We start from the raw sequence: 17,293 nt of genomic DNA, 5'->3' as shown, positions 1-17,293 counted from the left end.
TAGGTTTCCTTGTCCATGTTTGACCCGATGTCATGGAGTGTGCAATCAATGTTGAGGATTTCGGGGCAACTCCCTCCTAACTTTATCTACTGTGCCACTGCTTCTGATGGGTCTGTTTTGCCAATGGGTCAGGACATATGCAGTGATAATGGTGTCAGACCACAGTAAGGCCATGCACACACAGCTTGCATAACTGATTATATGTATTTTTATTTGATTATAGATCACTATTCACAAGAAGACCCTACGCTATTTAACTAGCTTTTATTTAGTCATATACACTTCAAATCACTTTTGTTTCCTAACCTGTTTAGAATGGTGTCTGTATTCTTGGGGAATTATGAATGTGAGGCATAGATCTTGGGGCAGTGCAGTAGAATAAGATAGGACCGAATTACATTTTTGATAACACCTTTATTCTTTTCCAAAGTTATTAATAACAAATGAACAGTTTTTTAATGTGTGGTTACGTCGGAGCAGCTCTTTTACCCTGTCTAACTTGATTCATTTTTGTTGATGTTGACTGAGAAATAAATGTTGGTCAGAAAATGGAAGAATTTAATCTTATTTTGAAAATGTCTCAAGTATCACTTTAACAATCCATCTTAGCATATTGATGGAACCTCAGTTGAACATCCTACCATTCTTATTTTAAGAGTTTCCCCATCGTGATGCCATTCACACTAAGTTGTTGCACTGAAGTATCAATCTAATTATTTGTTCAAGTCTTGCAGTGGTCTTTAAATTCACAACCTCCAACTATAAACACACTTAGTACTGAGTCAATGTGATTATTTTTTAAAAGACAGAAATTTTGTTTGCTCTAATGAGCTGAACAGATCGACTGACATTTCTCATTCAGATTTTGATTGTCGTGAAAAGTCATTCTTGCATGATGATTTGAGTCCCAGTCTTCTGATTGCTTTATAACTCTTTGCTCTCTAGGCCCTTTCGGAATAAACCATGGAATTGAGATTCATGCTGATGTAGTAGATTATGCCACAGAGAAGTTGGACAATTTTATAAAAAACAGTGACAGTTTTGACAAGTAAGAAAACAGTTATTTTATCTTATTTTTCTCAGCCTTTTTTTCTCTCCCAAATTCTATTAAGATGTGACTTTGTTTCTCTTCAAGATTGGATTACACATTCAGTACGTAGATTTTTTTGAATTATTTTTGTGTTTGTTTTTACATAAATTCCATGGTCTTCAACTGTAGCCTTTGTGTGAAAGGATATTATTACACAATGTTTATACGACAATATTCTGAGATATTCTCTTGGCCCTATAAGAGAGATTGTAAGGAGAAACTGGGGAATGAAACATCTGAGTCTGACTTCAGTTGTGGGTAAATTGTTGGAGATGATTATAAAAGATAGGATTTATGGACATTTATTGGCAAAAATTGATTAGGGATAGTCAGCATGGTTTTTTGTGAAGAAAATCTTGATTGAGTTTTTTGAGAAAATTACCAAAAATATTGATGGCAGAGGAGTAGATGTTGTTTATTTGGATCTTAGTAAATTCTTTGACAATGTTCTGCATGGTAGACTAATTAGTAAAGTTTGGTTACATAGGATTCAGGATGAGGTTGTCAACTGGATACATAATTGGCTCAGGGACAGCATGGTGGCTCAGTGGTTAGTGCTGCTGCCTCACAGCGCCAGGGACCAGGGTTCGATTCCCATCTCGGGTGACTGTCTGTGTGAAGTTTGCACATTTTCTGCGTGGGTTTCCTCCAGGTGCTGTGGTTTCCTTGCACACTCCAAAGATGTGCAGGTTCGGTGAATTGGTCATTCCAAATTGTCCATAGTGTTAGTTGCATTAGTCATGGGTAAATATAGGGTAAGGGAATGGGTGTTGGGTGGGTTACTCTTCAGAGGGTTGGTGTGGACTTGTTGGGCCAAATGGCCTCTTTCCATACTGTAGGGAATCTAACCTAATCTTAATGGCAGGAAACCGAGTAATGGTGGAGGGTTGCTTTTCGGACTGGAGGCCTGTGACCAGCGGTATTCCACAAGGATCAGTTCCAGAACCTCTTTTGTTTGTCATTTCTATAAATGATTTGGATGAGAATGTAGGAGGCATGGTTAGTAAGTTTGCAGGTGACACCTGGTGGCATAATAGACAGTGAAGAAAGTTTTCTAAGATTACAAAGGGGTCTTGATCAAATGGGTCAATGGACTGAAAAGTGGCAGATGGAGTTCAGTCTGGATAGATGAAAGGTGTTGCATTTTGGTATAACGGACAGGATAGGGGTTCTACAATTAGTGATAGGGCCGTTAGTAGGTGCTGTAGAACAGAGGGACTGAGGGATGCGTGCATATAATTTATTGAAGTTCTGCATCACCTATAGACAAGATGGTTAAAAAGACGTTTAACAGCCTTGCCTTCATTGCTGATTCCTTTTGAGTGTAGGAGTTGGGTAGTCATGATGAGGCTGTGCAGACATTGGCGAGGCCTCTTCTGGAATACTGTCCAGTTCTGGTGGCCAGTTGTGGAAAGAATATTATCAAGCTGGAGAGGATGTTGGTGGGTATGGAAGGTTTAAGTTATAAAGCAAAGGCTGGATAGACTGGAACTTTTTTTGCTGGAGCATAGGAGGTTGAGAGGTGACCTTAGCAAGTTTATAAAATAATAAGATAGAGTTATTGTAGTTGTCTTTTCCCTAGGGTGGGGAATTTCAAGACTAGGGTGCTCATTAAGGTGCGAGGAGAAAGATTTAAAAATAGACATGAGTGGCACATGTTTTATGTAGGATGGCTTGTGTGTGGAATGAACGTGCTGAGAAAGTGGTGGATGCAGGTAACGATTGGAGGAAGATGGGCCGAGTTTAGTTTGGTATTTATAGCTGGCATGGACTGGTTGAACTGAAGGATCTCTTTGTGTGCTGTGAGACTCAATGACTCTGACTCGAAGTAGAAGTATGACAAAATAATTGTTTGTTTTGAAGTGCAGGAGAACTTCTTAAGGATTAGCAAAAACATCAACTTGTATTTATTCTGCGAATTTAGAATATTTAAACATCACCAGTTGCCTAAATATGGGGTTGTGTGAGCTGCACCTATCTGATTGACTGGACAAGTTATTCCAGATTGTGGAAAGATTTGAAGCCAAGATAAGCATTCTTAAGAGTCAAATTGGAGCCATTGTAGATCAGTGAGCAGAGGATTAATGGACAGCATTTGGTGCAAGTTGGAGCATGTGTAAGAGAACAAGCACGTGCCCACATGCAAGCTCACACTTTCACGTACACACATATGCAAACTCGCTTGCTTTCATGCGCTCGCCCCCGCCCACCCCCCCCCCCCCCCCCCCTGCCCTCTCACTCTCGCCAGTACACCTATTTTGATGTCATCTGCAAACCTATATTCAAATCCAAATCATTTCTATGAATGGCAATAAACAGTGGAATCCAAACTGAGCCTTCTGGTACGCTACTGGTCATTGGCCTCCAGTCCAAAAGGCAGCCCTGAACGACCAGCCTCTGCCTCCTACCTGTTGTTTTTTTTTCAAATAATAATTTATAATATTGATTGCAAGTCACTAACTACATTTTTAGTTTTTTATAAAGATATTGCTCTTCTGCATGTCAAAAATATTGATGCTGTCCTGCCATATTTTGGTTGGAGCCATTTGTAAAATGGGAGCAATTGTACATATGGCCTCATGCCGAGCTTGCATTTGTTTACAAATATGTATTGTCATTTTTTATTGTCTGTAAATATTTATTTTTAAATTCTAGGTTTGAATTTTGTGAGCCAGTATTTGTGGTTGGGAACTGCCTAGATATCTTGTCAGACAGTCTGCAGTATGACCGTGTGTATTGTGGAGCTGGAGTCCAAAAGGATCATGAGAATTACATGAAAATCTTCCTCAAAGTTGGTGGAATTCTTGTTATGCCTATGGAAGATCAGGTGATGTTGCCATTTAGAGCAATATTCAGCAATTTATTCGCCCATTTCATTGTCATTAATTTAGTCTTTAACACATGTTAGAATGTACACAGTTCAGTGAAAGCTTTTTGTCTGAGATCAGAGTTAAAATCTAACCCAAATTAATAGATTTACAACTAAAATACTGCAGATACCAAGATCTCATATAAAACGAGAAGTGCTGGTCAAACAGCACAGAAGCAGCATTCTGCCTTGTTATTCAAACTACTAGACTGTTTAAGTTCTTTGATTAAAAAGTATTCTCTGATGTCTGCTATTTAAAATCTTGACTTAATAAATTGTCAGCTGACTTTCTGAATGAGTAGCCTTGAGTGCAGAGCCTACCTATTAGGGGAGAACGTTAGGCAAACGCTGTGTGGGCTAATTGTAATACATGGAAAAAGATGAAAATTAAGAAATTATATTCTTGAAAAGTAGATTACTGGAATTTATCTGAGGTTTAATTTGCAAATGTAATCAATGTACAAATTCAAGGGGGAAAAATTGAATTCCAAATTGCCAAAATCTGAGGTTTCAGTTTACTAAAGGGTTAGGCTGTCTTCATTCATTTCTTATTGATGTATATTGACAGAATCAATGACTATAATTTAACATTAATTTCCTGAAGGCATTTCTTCCTCATTCAATAGTTTTATTACAACTGTTATTGGTTCAATAGAGAGTCTATTGTAGAAATGTAGACACTATCATTAATAACAATAGTATATCCAAGCTTGCTTCAACAATATGTTGTGGAGTTCAGGATATTTGTTGCTTAAATGTGTTTATGTTGCCAAAACTCTGCTTTGCATTCATAGGCATGTCAAGCAAAAACAAAACTAGAGATTAGCAAAGGATTCTACTTACGTGTTTATGGTAACAGTGGATAGCAAAGCACTTGATTTCAGTATCCTAAATGAGATTTATGTGTACCTCTGATTATGAACTTGCATCACTTATCAAATGCCATCCTTCAATACAGCTTACTCAGATAATACGCACGGGACAAAATACCTGGGAAACCAAAAATATATTGGCTGTTTCATTTGCTCCTCTTATCCAACCAAATAGATCAGATTGCTTCAAGTCAGAGAATGTAAAACTTCGTAAGTAATCAAACTTTTCTTAATAAGAAATTAACATATAATTTTACTGTTCATGAAGGACAAGTGTTATTCCAAATAAGTACATCTATAATATTAATAACATGCATTTGGCATAAATGGATGAAATCATCTGAGATTCTGTAGTTCAAATGTGTTAAATATTCAAATTGTACAAAAAGATCATTTGAGCCTCATAATTTTAACACCCAAGCAGTTAGTCTTGTATGTTTACAGAGGCTAGGAAAAACGTTAAAAACCAGGACCTCGACGGTGGTAATCTCCGAATTACTTCCAGTGCTAGGTGCTAGTGAGGGTAAGGACAGGAGGATATGGAAGGTGAATGCATGGTTAAATAATTGGTGCATGGGGCAGGGACTCAGATTTTTAGATCATTGGGATCTTTTCTGGGGCAGAGATGACCTGTTCAATTGAGATGCCTTGCACCTGAACTGGAGAAGGACCAATATCTTGGCGGCCATGTTTCCTAGTCCTGCACGAGAAGGTTTCAATTAGATTGGCGGGGGGGGATGGGATCCTCAGCAGCAGGGAGGCAAGTGCAAGGCCAATAGGAGATACAGTAATAGTATCAGAAATAGTAAGTTGAAGACGCAGGTCAGGCTGGAACACGACAAACAACACAATGAGGACATGCCACAACCTAACTAACTATCCACTCTACCGAAGGGCTTTTGCCCGAAACGTTGATTTCGCTGCTCGTTGGATGCTGCCTGAACTGCTGTGCTCTTCCAGCACCACTAATCCAGTATTTGGTTTTCAGCATCTGCAGTCATTGTTTTTACCTTATATAAAAAAATCTGAGTTGACAGCTAGACTCCTCTGACCACTCCGATTCATGACAGTCCATAAGCCAACAGCCACGCTCAGACAACAACTCACCAGGACAAAAGACTCTTTCCCCATCATGTGTAAGGCTAACGTAATATACAGGATTCCATGCAAAGACTGCCCCAAACACTATATAGAACAAACTGGCAGACAACTAGCAATCCACAAACACCAACAAGACACTAAATGCCATGACCATGTCCCTAGTACCCATACAGACAGATGACAAGGGCCACAAATTCAACTGGGACAACACAATAATCATAGGACGAGCCAACCAGAGGACAGTCAGAGAATTTATAAAGCAGTATATAGAGGTCCTACTTGGGAAGGGGCGAAATTCAACCTACTCTTGGGAAATAGGTGACAGTGGGCCCAGTGACCATAGTTCTATTAATTTTAAAATAGTTTTGGAGAAAGACAAAATTGTCCACAGGTGTTCAAATTCTAAATTGGGGCAATTTTAAAGGAATTAGAAAGGAGCTTGCAGGGGTTGATTGTAATAGTTTGTTTGCAGTCAGAGGGACCTCCGGCATGTGAGAGGCATTTCAAAGTAAATAGCTAGAGTTGCAGGTCTGTATGTTCCTGTGAGGGGCAAGGTTGGCAGGAATAGGGAACCCTGGGTGACAAGAGATATTGAGGCTTTGACCAGAAAAAAGAAAGAGGTATGGTTCAGATACAAGTAGCTGGGATCAAGGGAATCCCTGGAGGTATATAGGGAATACAGGAGTATACTAAAGAAAGAAATCAGGAGGGCGAAAAGGGGGCACAAGACAGCCTTGGCTGAGATGTTTAGGGTGAATCCAAAGAGGTTCTTTAAGGATATCAAAGAAAACAGAATAACTAGAGAGAGAATAAGACCCCTCAAGGACCACAATGGCCTTGGGTGTATGAAATGGATGAGGTCTTCAATGAATATTTTTCTTTTGTTGTGGTTCTGTTCGCCGAGCTGGGAATTTGTGTTGCAGACATTTCGTCCCCTCTCCAGGTGACATCCTCGGTGTTTGGCAGCCTCCTGTGAAGCGCTTCTGTGATCTTTCCTCCTCCATTTGTAGTGGTTTGAATCTGCCGCATCCAGTTCCAGCAGTCCATTGCAGTGGTTGGTATATTGGGTCCAGGTCGATGTGCTTATTGATTGAATCTGTGGATGAGTGCCATGCCTCTAGGAATTCCCCAGGCTCTAGGCTGTTCTCTGTTTGGCTTGTCCTATAATAGTAGTGTTGTCCCAGTCAAATTCATTTTGCTTGTCATCTGCTGGTCATGTCATTTCGTGGCTAGTTGGTTTTCATGGATGCGGATTGTTAGCTGTCTTCCTACCATACATCAAGAGCATTTCCGAACTGACAGCCAGACTACTGTGACCACTAGGACTCATAACAGCACACAAACCAACAGCCACTCTCAGACAACAACTCACCAGGACAAAGGACCCGATACCCAGCATGAGCAAAACCAATGCAGTCTACAAAATCCCATGCAAGGGCTGCACAAAACACTACATGGGACAAACAGGAAGACAGCTAATGATCCGCATCCATGAACACCAACCTGCCACGAAATGACACGACCAGCTATCCTTAGTAGCCACACACACCGATGACAAGCAACATGAATTCGACTGGGACAACACTACTATTATAGGACAAGCCAAACAGAGAACAGCCAGGGAATTCCTAGAGGCATGGCACTCATCCACAGATTCAATCAATAAGCACATCGACCTGGACCCAATATACCGGCCACTGCAGCGGACAGCTGGAACTGACAACCGGAAGCGGCAGATTCAAACCACTACAAATGGTGGAGGAAACATCACAGAAGCGCTTCACAGGAGGCTCCCAAGCACTGAGGATGTCACCTAGACAGGGGACGAAACATCTGCAACACACATTTCCAGCTCGGCGAATAGAACCACAACAACGAGCACCCGAGCTACAAATCTTCTCACAAACTTTGATTTTACTTTTGTGTTTACCAAAGATAAAGACATGAAGGGGCGGCACAGTGGTTAGTACTGCTGCCTCACAACACCAGGGATCGAGGTTCAATTCCTGCCTCGGCAAATCTCTGTGCAGAGTTTGCACATTCTCCTTGTGTCTGCGTGGGTTTCCTCCCACAGTCCAAAGATGTGCAGGTCAGGTGAATTGGCCATGTTAAATTGCCCATAGTGTTAGATGTAGGGGAATCGGTTTGATTGGGTTGCTCTTCGTAGAGTTGGTGTGGACTTGTTGGATCGAGTCTACTTACTAATCTCATTACTTGGGAACTTGGGGAAGTTAGTGGTGATATCTTGGGGACAGTCCATATAACAGTAGAGGAGGTGTTGGATGTATGAGAGTATATGAAGGTGGATAAATATTCTGGTCTTGACCAGATATATCCAAGAATCTTGCAAGAGGCTAGAGAAGAAATTTGTAGAGAAATGGCTGATAGTTTTGCATCATTGTTAGCAGTGGGTGAAGTCCTAGAGGACTAAAGGGTAGCAAATGTGCATTTATTCAAGAAGGGCTGCAAGGAAAAATCTGGCAACTATAAATCAGTAAGCCAAACATCTGTGATGTAAATTAATTGAGAAGCTTCTGAGAGATAAGATATACATGCATATGTAAAGACAGGGTTTGATTAAGAATGGTTAGAGTGGCTTTATGAATGGGAGATCATGCCTCACAAATTTGTTAGAGTTCTTTGAAGTGACCAGGAATAATGTTGAGGGCAGGATGGTTGATGTTGTCAGTATGGATTTCAGTAAGGCTTTTGATAAGGTTCCATGTGGGAGGCTGCTCTGGAAGGTTAGATCGCATGGAATCCAGGGTGAACTGGCAAATTGGATATGCAATTAGCTTGATGGTTGGAAGCAGAGAGTAGTAATGGAAGGATGGCCTGAGACTATTGGTGTGTCTTCGGGGCCGGTGCTAGGCCCATTGCTGTTTGCTATCTATGTCAGTGATTTGGTTGAGAATGTTCAAGGCATGATAAGTTTGTAGATGACACTAAAATAGGTGATATTGTGGACAGTGAAGAAGGTTCTCTGAAATTGCAGCAGGGCCTTGACCAGCTGGAGAAGTGGGCCGAGAAAAGGCAAATGACATTTAATATAGATTAGTGTGAGGTCTTGCATTTTGGAAACTCAAATCAAAATAGAAGTTTAGAGGTGAATGGTAGGGCCTTAAGGAGTGTAGTGGATCAGAGGAGCCTTTGAGTTCAAGTGCATGGTTCTCTGAAAGTGGAGTCACAGATAGACAGGACAGACAAGAAGGCTTTTGGCCTTCCATCAGTCAGGGCATTGAGTATAGAAATTGGGAAGTATGTTGCAGTTATAGACGACATCAATGAAGCTGCACTTGGAGTCACAGATGTACAGCACGAAAACAGAACCTTCAGTCCAACTCGTCCATGCTGACCAGATATCCTAATCTAATCTAGTTCCATTTGACAGCATTTGGACCATATTCCACTCAACGCTTCCTATCCAGATGCCTTTTTGAATGCTGTAATTACACCAGCCTCTACCACTTCTTCTGGCAGCTCATTCCATACACGCCTGTGAAAAGATTGCCCCTTAGGTCCCTTTTATATCTTGACCTCTCACCCTAAACTAATACCCCCTCTAGTTCTGGACCGCCCCACCCCAGGGAAAAGACAATGTCTATTTATCTTATCCATGTCCCTCATGGTTTTATAAACCTCTATAACAACACCCTTCGAAGCTGCAGGGTAAACAGCCCAAGCCTATTCAGCCTCTCCCTATAGCTCAAATCCTTCAACCCTGGCAAATCTTTTCTGAACCCTTCCAAGTTTCACTGCATTAGGAAGGAGACCGGAATTGCATGCAGTATTCTAAACGTGACCTAACCAATGTCCTGTGACCTCTCAACTCCTATACTCAATGCTCTGAAAGCATACCAAACCCTTCACTATCCTAGCACACTCCCCAGGTCTTACCATTAAGTGTGTAAGTCCTGCTCTGATTTGCTTTTCCAAATGATTCCAGTTCTGATTTTCCAAAATGCAGTACCTCACATTTATCATCTGCCACTCCTCAGCACATTGACCCATCTGATCAAGATCCCGTTGTACTCTGAGATAACCACCTTCACTGTCCATGACCCCTCCAGTTTTGCTACTCATCTGCAAGCTTACCAACTATACCTTCTGTGTTCACATCCAAATCATTTATATAAGTGATGAAAAGCAATAGACCCAGCACTGATCCTTGTGACACACCACTGGTCACAGGCCTCCAGTCTGAAAAACAACCCTCCACCACCACCCTCTGACTTCTACCTTTGAGCCAGTTCTGTATCCAAATGGCTAGTTCTCCAGGTATTCCATGCAATCTAACCTTGCTAACAAGTCTCCATGAGGAACCTTGTCAAATGCCTTACTGAAGCCCACATAGATCACATCTGCTCTTCCTTCATCAAACCTCTTGGTTTCTTCTTTATTGTGTTCAGTTTTGGTCACTTTGCTAGAGGAAGGAGTTATTAAACTGGAAATTTACAAAGATGTTGCCAGCACTCTAGGGTCTGAGTTATAGGGAGAAGTTGGACACGGTAGGACTTTGTTTTTTTAGAACATAAGAGACTGAGAGGAAGATCTTCTAGAAGTGTATACATTCATGAGAAGCATGAATAGGGTGAATGCACTCAGTCTTTTTCCCAGGGTTGGAGAATTGAGGACTAGAGGGGCATCAGTTTAAGGTTAGATGGGAAAGAATCAAAGGGAACCGGAGAGGCAACTTTTCTACACATAGGGTGGTATGCATATGGAATGAGCTACCAGCAGAAGGGGTTGAGGCAGGTACATTTAACATTTAAAAGGCACTTGGACCAATACGTGGATAGGAAAGAATTAAACGGATATGGGCCAAGTGCAGGGAAATGGGGTTAGCGTAGTTGGACATTTTGGTCGGCATGACCAATTTGGGCTGAAGGGCGAGTCACTGTGCTGTAGGACTCTATGATTCTGTTTGTTGAGGACTGAGTGTAAATAGTTGTTGAATAAGAAGGTCTTGCGTTTTTATTTTAAGGAATCTAGTTTAATTTGTGGTTGACATTAAACTGAAATCTACAGTTTAATTCAGTAGTTGCCAGCTTTAGGAAGGGTTGTTTCCCAAGAGTTCCAATGAAAAAGCAACCTAATTAAGAATTAATTGAAACTGGATTCCTGTTAGCACAACAGACCTGTCAGACTCACCTAAGAGCATACAAAGCCAGCCAACTTAGTGCTGAGTGTGACTTACAATAGAGTGCTGGAGGTAAGTGAAGGTTGTGTTGCCTAAACATTTTCAGCCTCCAGGAATTGATTCTTGCTCTGTTACAGGAGAATAAGCTGGTTAATTGGTGAGCATCTGGTAAGTGATTAAGGTTTATTCAACTCCTACGCTTCAGATTGGTATAGCAGTTGTTAATCAGATTAATAAAGTAAGAAAGAATCTAACCGCATATGAAGTTGAGTACAAATAGTTAAATAGTTCCTTAGAACACGTTAAACATGGCAGGACACAGTTGCAGCATTGATACCCATTTTGTTACATACATGTCTGCCATAGGTTTTGAAGTCCGAACAGATTTGGACTTTGAGCTAGAAGATGGACTACAGACATCAGGATGCATCAGGGATTCTTTGTACTAGGAGAGAGTTATATCACTTAGAGTTGGATTACCTGATTTGAGAAGTATTCAGGCTAGGAGAATGTGACTGGGTCTCCTTATCTGCCTCATTCACAGAGGGCAGGAGCACTAGAGACTCAGTCATTGCAATTACCCAACAGTTTAGAGGGTCTTTCATCTTGTCTGGATGAGAGGGAGAGATGCAGGACGGGTGAGCTGCTATTATGGCACCATAATACAGGAAACTACTTGAGAACAGAGTAAGAAGAATGTGGTTCATGTAAGCGGAAAAGAGAATGAGGAGGATTGACACCATCCAGTACAGCCAAGAGTCCAGACATCTGTGGTATCTGCCTGGAGCCGGGGTTCAGGGCATTTTCTTAAGGCTAAAGTTTACAGGACCAAAATTCTTAAATGGTGCAAGACATTTTGGAATGTCAGGAAAATAGGAACAGGTAAATCTGTGGCTTTGTTAATTAGTGATACTGTGAGTGAATTAGAGAGGGATGATCAAAGTTCAGGAATTGAAGGTATGGTAACAGTTGGGTGGCAGAAAGAAATGGTAAAGGCAAGAACTCACTTGTGGCAGTGGTGTACAAGTGCCCTGTCAGTAACCACACAATAAGGTGGAGTATAAAGGAAAAAATAATGAGAGCTTGTCAGAAAGGCACAGTGATAATTAGTGGAGATTTTGATCTACATGTCACCTGGAAATGTCAGATGGACAGAGGTAGCCTAGTTCATTGAATGCTTTCAGGGTAGTTTCTCTGAATAGCATGTTCTGGAGACAACCAGAAAGCAGGCTTTACTAACTGTGATATTGTGCAATGAGATGGATTAGTTAATGATCTCATAGTGAAAACATCACCAGCTAGCTACTACCATAAATGAATTTTACTTGCAGTTAGAGTGAGAGAAGAGAATAGGTCTGCGACACCAAGGGAAAATGTGAGGATATGAAAGCAGGGATGGCTTAAGTGAATGAGCAAATTAGTTTAAAGAATTGGTCAGTAGAAATGCAATGGTTGATAATTTAGGGGGATGTTTTACAAGTTACAGAATAGGTAAATTTCAATGAGTAAGAAATATTAGAAGGACTGGATCCATCTTCCATGGTTAATTAGAAAAGTTAATTGCACTAAAAAAAAGCAAAATTGTGCAAATCCAATTGGCAGGTCAGAAAATTGAACAGTATAACCCCAATTCTGCTAAAGATTATACATAGCCTTTCGTTGCCATTTGCAACACCATAGGCAACCAACAAAATATAGCAAGGAAATAAGAATCTTTCTCTTTTTCTGCAGCACCAGTGACTGTACGATGCCTCCAGGACTTGGCAAGAATTTACATTCGCCGCAATCTTAGAAACTTGATAAACCAAGAGATTCAGGCCAAAGGCATTCCTCAGAAGGCTGCACCAAAACGGAAGCGCAAGAAGCTTCGGAGGCGTAAAATTGATACCTATGTATTTGTAGGCAATCAATTGATACCGCAACCATTTGACAGTGATGAGGATGACAAAATGGAAGAAAATAAAGAAGAAGAAAAAGAAATGAATGAAGACCTCAAACAGGAAGAAGCTTCCCCAAATTTACTTCGAGAAAGAATTCTGAGCCTGCCACTACCAGAATCTTTGAAATCATACCTAACCTTCTATAGGCAAAAATAGCACTGAACAAAAATAATCCTAAAGTTATCTATATTCACTGATGGCTTTTCAAAATCTCAAATGTAATGTAGCATTTTCTTGAATAATCTCTTCAAAAATGATATGCTTGAATATAAAGAAAGCAGTTTCAAATAGTAAATGTATGATTAAATTGGTTTAACTTGACTACTTTTAATTAAATCATATCAGTTCACGTTTGAAGATGAAAGCAGAATACTCCTTCAGATATACACATTAATCTTGAGATTTCTGATGGTATAATAACTTTTTGACACAAATGTTATCACATTTTCTATGAGAAGATGAAAAATAGGTTATTTTTAAAGTTGTGTAAAGGTTTTAAACATTTAAGTGGCGAGTACCATTTAATATAACTCAATTAATCAGATTTGCTACAGCAATTAGCAATTTTTACTTTTATTACCACGTCCCTTCATAAGTCATGCATGTGCAACCAAACAATAAATAACGGGCATAAAGCAACATATTTGTTTAACATCGAGAAATGTTAACTTAAAGGAATATTTTTTATGACAATGCAAAAAAATCCTCTGAGCAATTTATCAAAAGTGTGGATTTAGCTATGCCAATGGTAATTGTGCAGTTAATTAATGATGTGTTTACTGCCCATAAGTAATATCTGGCAGGCCCTTTTTAATTGGGCTTTAATACAAATAATTGTTCCATATTCTAATTTACATGTATGAGGATCAATAATATTAAAACTCAAAATATTGTACTATCTCCTTATACAGCAATGCACTTTAGAATTTAGGATTTAAGTTTGCCAAGACTTCTAACCATTTTTGACAAAAATTTGCTCTGCGTTTTATTATTTTTGAGCTATGTTCTTCAAGTGTTAGAAAAATGAAAATGCTGTTACCTTTTTCACTTTGAAATTACTTTGGGATAGTAAATACCCTTAAACAATACTCTGGGACCTTTGGAATTATGTAGCAAACTTGCAAAAAAGTAAGGCAATATACCATCGCCACTGATTTGCTTACTGTAGTACTTTGCTCATTTGCACCTCTCCTGAATCCTTAGTTTGGGTACAGCTCAGGGAGAGGTCACTGAGGGATATTTTCTTGATAACATGTACAGTAGGTTGTACTTGTGTACCAAGACAATTAATCCATGGTGGATTGTTAACTTGGTGATGATACTTGGAGTGACATTCAGGTAAATATTAGGCTTTTTGTACAGACATTGAATTTTTTTTTCTGCACTGTTTGTCATTTGATCTATTATACAGTGGTTAAAAAATAATAGATGTATTTTCATAGGTAATGTAATTTTCTGCAACTTTGATCAAGAAATGTAAATTCATGTTTAGAAGTGTTGCTTTTGGTGTCAAATATGGTTTGTTTCATTTCATAGAATTACTATTTGAAGAGTAGCAGTTCTATGAAATCTCAATTTAAATAAATGTTTGCTTCTGTATACATTTATTTGGGGAAATATTTTGCAATAAAATTGATATTCTTTGTCATTTTTGTGTGCTGACAAGTTTATCATGTCTGATTTTTGATCCCTCAGATTTAAATCAAAATGTACCTTTTGAAATCTGCAGAAAAACACCAACAAAATGAGTTTGGTCTGACTTTTATTGAGCAATTGCATTTTCTAAAATTGTAAATAGTTATTCTGAAATATTTACTGAACAACTATTCAGATTTTCTCGACAGGCACTGTTTAATGACAAAATGTGCAGGAGTTTTTCAGTTTTGAAATGAGTTGAAGGATCCCATCTCTAAAGGGACCAGAATCAAATTGAAGGTGCTATTTTCAATCATGTTCCACACTATGTAGAGTGGTAAATCAAGCAGCTCATGTATCTGCAGCTACACCTGATTTTGTTAGAGTATTTGGAGTCCAAATGGATTTGATTAATTTTAACAGCAATGTTTATGTGCTAACGTAGGTGTATTGTAGGTAACCGTTAGAAGTTGAGGGGGAAGGGTGAAATGGAGAGCACACTGCTGCGTAATCGTTTTAGAATGTTGTGGGACAGTCCTGCAGAAAATTTTGATTGTAATCTCTTTAGCCAAAAAAAACTCAAAACTCTATTTTGAAACCATTCAGATGAACAGACATTTTGTAGCCTACCTTTTATGGGCCCAGTGGTAGAGTTGCAACCAGCAGGGGTCACATACCATGTCATCGTAGAGAAACCGGCATTACCTTTTAATTACTTTTCTGCGTGGAAATAGACTAATTCTGTACACTAGCTGATTTTCTCACTCCTGCCAGACACTCTGCCTTACCCATTCTGATTTGACCTATAAGTACATTGCTGTCCTGAGAAAATTAAGGGCCAATTGACTTTTAAAGTATTCATGGAGCAAATATGTTATGGAGTAGCTAAATTTATTTGATCAAGGATATCCGTGAATTACATATTTGGTTTTTGTAGTTAGAGGTACTTGAATTTAGTATTTTTTAAAACATAAAGCAGTTTACAATAGTCTCTTGAGACCCTCTTGGTCAGTCAAAACAATTTCTTGGTACATAGCTACCACACTTGTGTTAAAACATAATTATCTATATGAACATTCAGTGATCTAACCACAAGGCTGTCTTTAATGGAAGAAAGAAGAATTTTATTATCTACTAACTCTGAGAAAAATTGTAATGTAACTCTAAACTCTTGGGTAAACTTAGAAATGGGACTGAGGGGTTAGAAGGGAGGGTTCTAGATAGATGGGAAGGTAATTGTGTTTAAAATTCTCAAAATCCTTGAGGTTTAGGTTTTTAATTGAGTCCTGACTTTAGCTCTGGTCTTGTCTCTTCACGCAATAGTGAATATTGTAGATCTTGTGTTCTCTGAATGGTTGATGTTCCAAGTTGCTTTGAACTGGGTACTGAGTTTTGGGTTTGACGAAAAACAGGCAGAGAAGGAGGAAAAGTGAGTGAGTCTTCAGGGTCCTTGCTTAAAAATTCATTTTCCTTGTTTCACCATTGCTACCCCAGTCAGCAATTGATAAAGAGTCATTTGTATATTCCCATGTCTGCTTTTCTAACCAATCTCCAAATAAGTAAAATTATTATATATGTGAATTAAACAGGATGCAAATTCCTTGACACTGTCTTTAGTGTCTGGTTTCACTGGTTAAATGTTAGTTTGAACATGTTGCAAAAACCCATCTGGTTCTCTAATGTCCTTTTGTTAGGGAAAGAAATGTGTCATCCTTGCCTGGTCTGGCATGCAGGTGACTCCAGATCCACAGCAATGTGCTAAACTTTTAACTGCCCTCTGTACCAATCCAGTCCAATTAGGGGGAAATTAGAAATAGGCAAGCCAATAAAGACTATATCTTATGAATCAAAAAAAAGTGCAAGCTTGAGTGTCTTTGTAGTCGTTTTTGTCCTCTGAGAATGCTGGTGATTTTGAAGTTCAAGAAACAGAACTGAGGTGGGGATATAATTTTCCAGCCAGCATGCATTCCATCATAGTTGATTTTGTAGGTATTTTACCTGAAAGCTTAGAGATGGCTTCCAGAAGATACAAACATTTGTCCAATAAGTCCTATCATTGAATCTGGAGAATATAGTGAGGGTATTACTGATGGAACTTATCTAGTTCTCTTATGTACCGCTGATACACTTCCACCCTCAGTGTTCCCACTCAGCTGTGCAACTGTGCTGCTGCTGTTTCAAGAATCCTAGCTATTTGGTGGGTGGGTGTATTCACCTCTGGTTTCTCCAATTGCTGCTGCAAACAGACTTTTGAGGTCTGAACATAGGCTGGAGAAATTAGAGAGAAAGTAGCCTGGAACTGCGTGGACACTGGCATGTATGTTGAATCATAGTAGTCTTTCTTGTGACAGTTGCACTTTTGTTGTTCATAGAAGGCTGAGCTGGTGTTGGATCTCCTCCTCAAAGGTGGCCATTTGAGAGACGTGGCTGCTAGTGTATGCAAACGTCCAACATTTTCTAGACTTTCTCCTACAATGTATATGGAAGTAGAAAGTTTGAAAGACAGAGTCTTTTTGATATGAGTTGTCATTGAGTCAGAGTCATACAGTACAGAAGAGGCCCTTCAGCCCATTGACTCTATACCAACAAAATACGTTAGTTATAAGAACACATTAGAAAAGGTGGGACTGAGCTCCTTGCAGAGAA

The 17,293-nt window shown here is 39.5% G+C and overlaps 1 protein-coding gene across 3 annotated transcripts in view; it reads left to right on the top strand.

Moving 5' to 3' along the window:
• Positions 1–14,660, top strand: part of pcmtd1 (protein-L-isoaspartate (D-aspartate) O-methyltransferase domain containing 1) — an 83,735-nt gene extending 69,075 nt beyond the window's left edge. For all 3 annotated transcript variants that reach the window (XM_072570509.1, XM_072570510.1, XM_072570511.1), the window contains 4 exons: positions 946–1,048; positions 3,746–3,917; positions 4,918–5,041; positions 12,804–14,660. In XM_072570509.1, coding sequence (XP_072426610.1) covers positions 946–1,048; positions 3,746–3,917; positions 4,918–5,041; positions 12,804–13,168 — 764 coding nt within the window. In that variant the 3' untranslated portion in view covers positions 13,169–14,660. The remainder of the gene's footprint in view (positions 1–945; positions 1,049–3,745; positions 3,918–4,917; positions 5,042–12,803) is intronic.
• The last annotated feature ends 2,633 nt before the right edge of the window (positions 14,661–17,293 follow it).

This window comes from Chiloscyllium punctatum, chromosome 5 (assembly GCF_047496795.1).
Source record: "Chiloscyllium punctatum isolate Juve2018m chromosome 5, sChiPun1.3, whole genome shotgun sequence".
Taxonomy (NCBI): Eukaryota; Metazoa; Chordata; class Chondrichthyes; order Orectolobiformes; family Hemiscylliidae; genus Chiloscyllium; species Chiloscyllium punctatum.
Note: the sequence above shows the minus strand (reverse complement) of the source record. Positions and strands in the feature narration are given on the sequence as shown.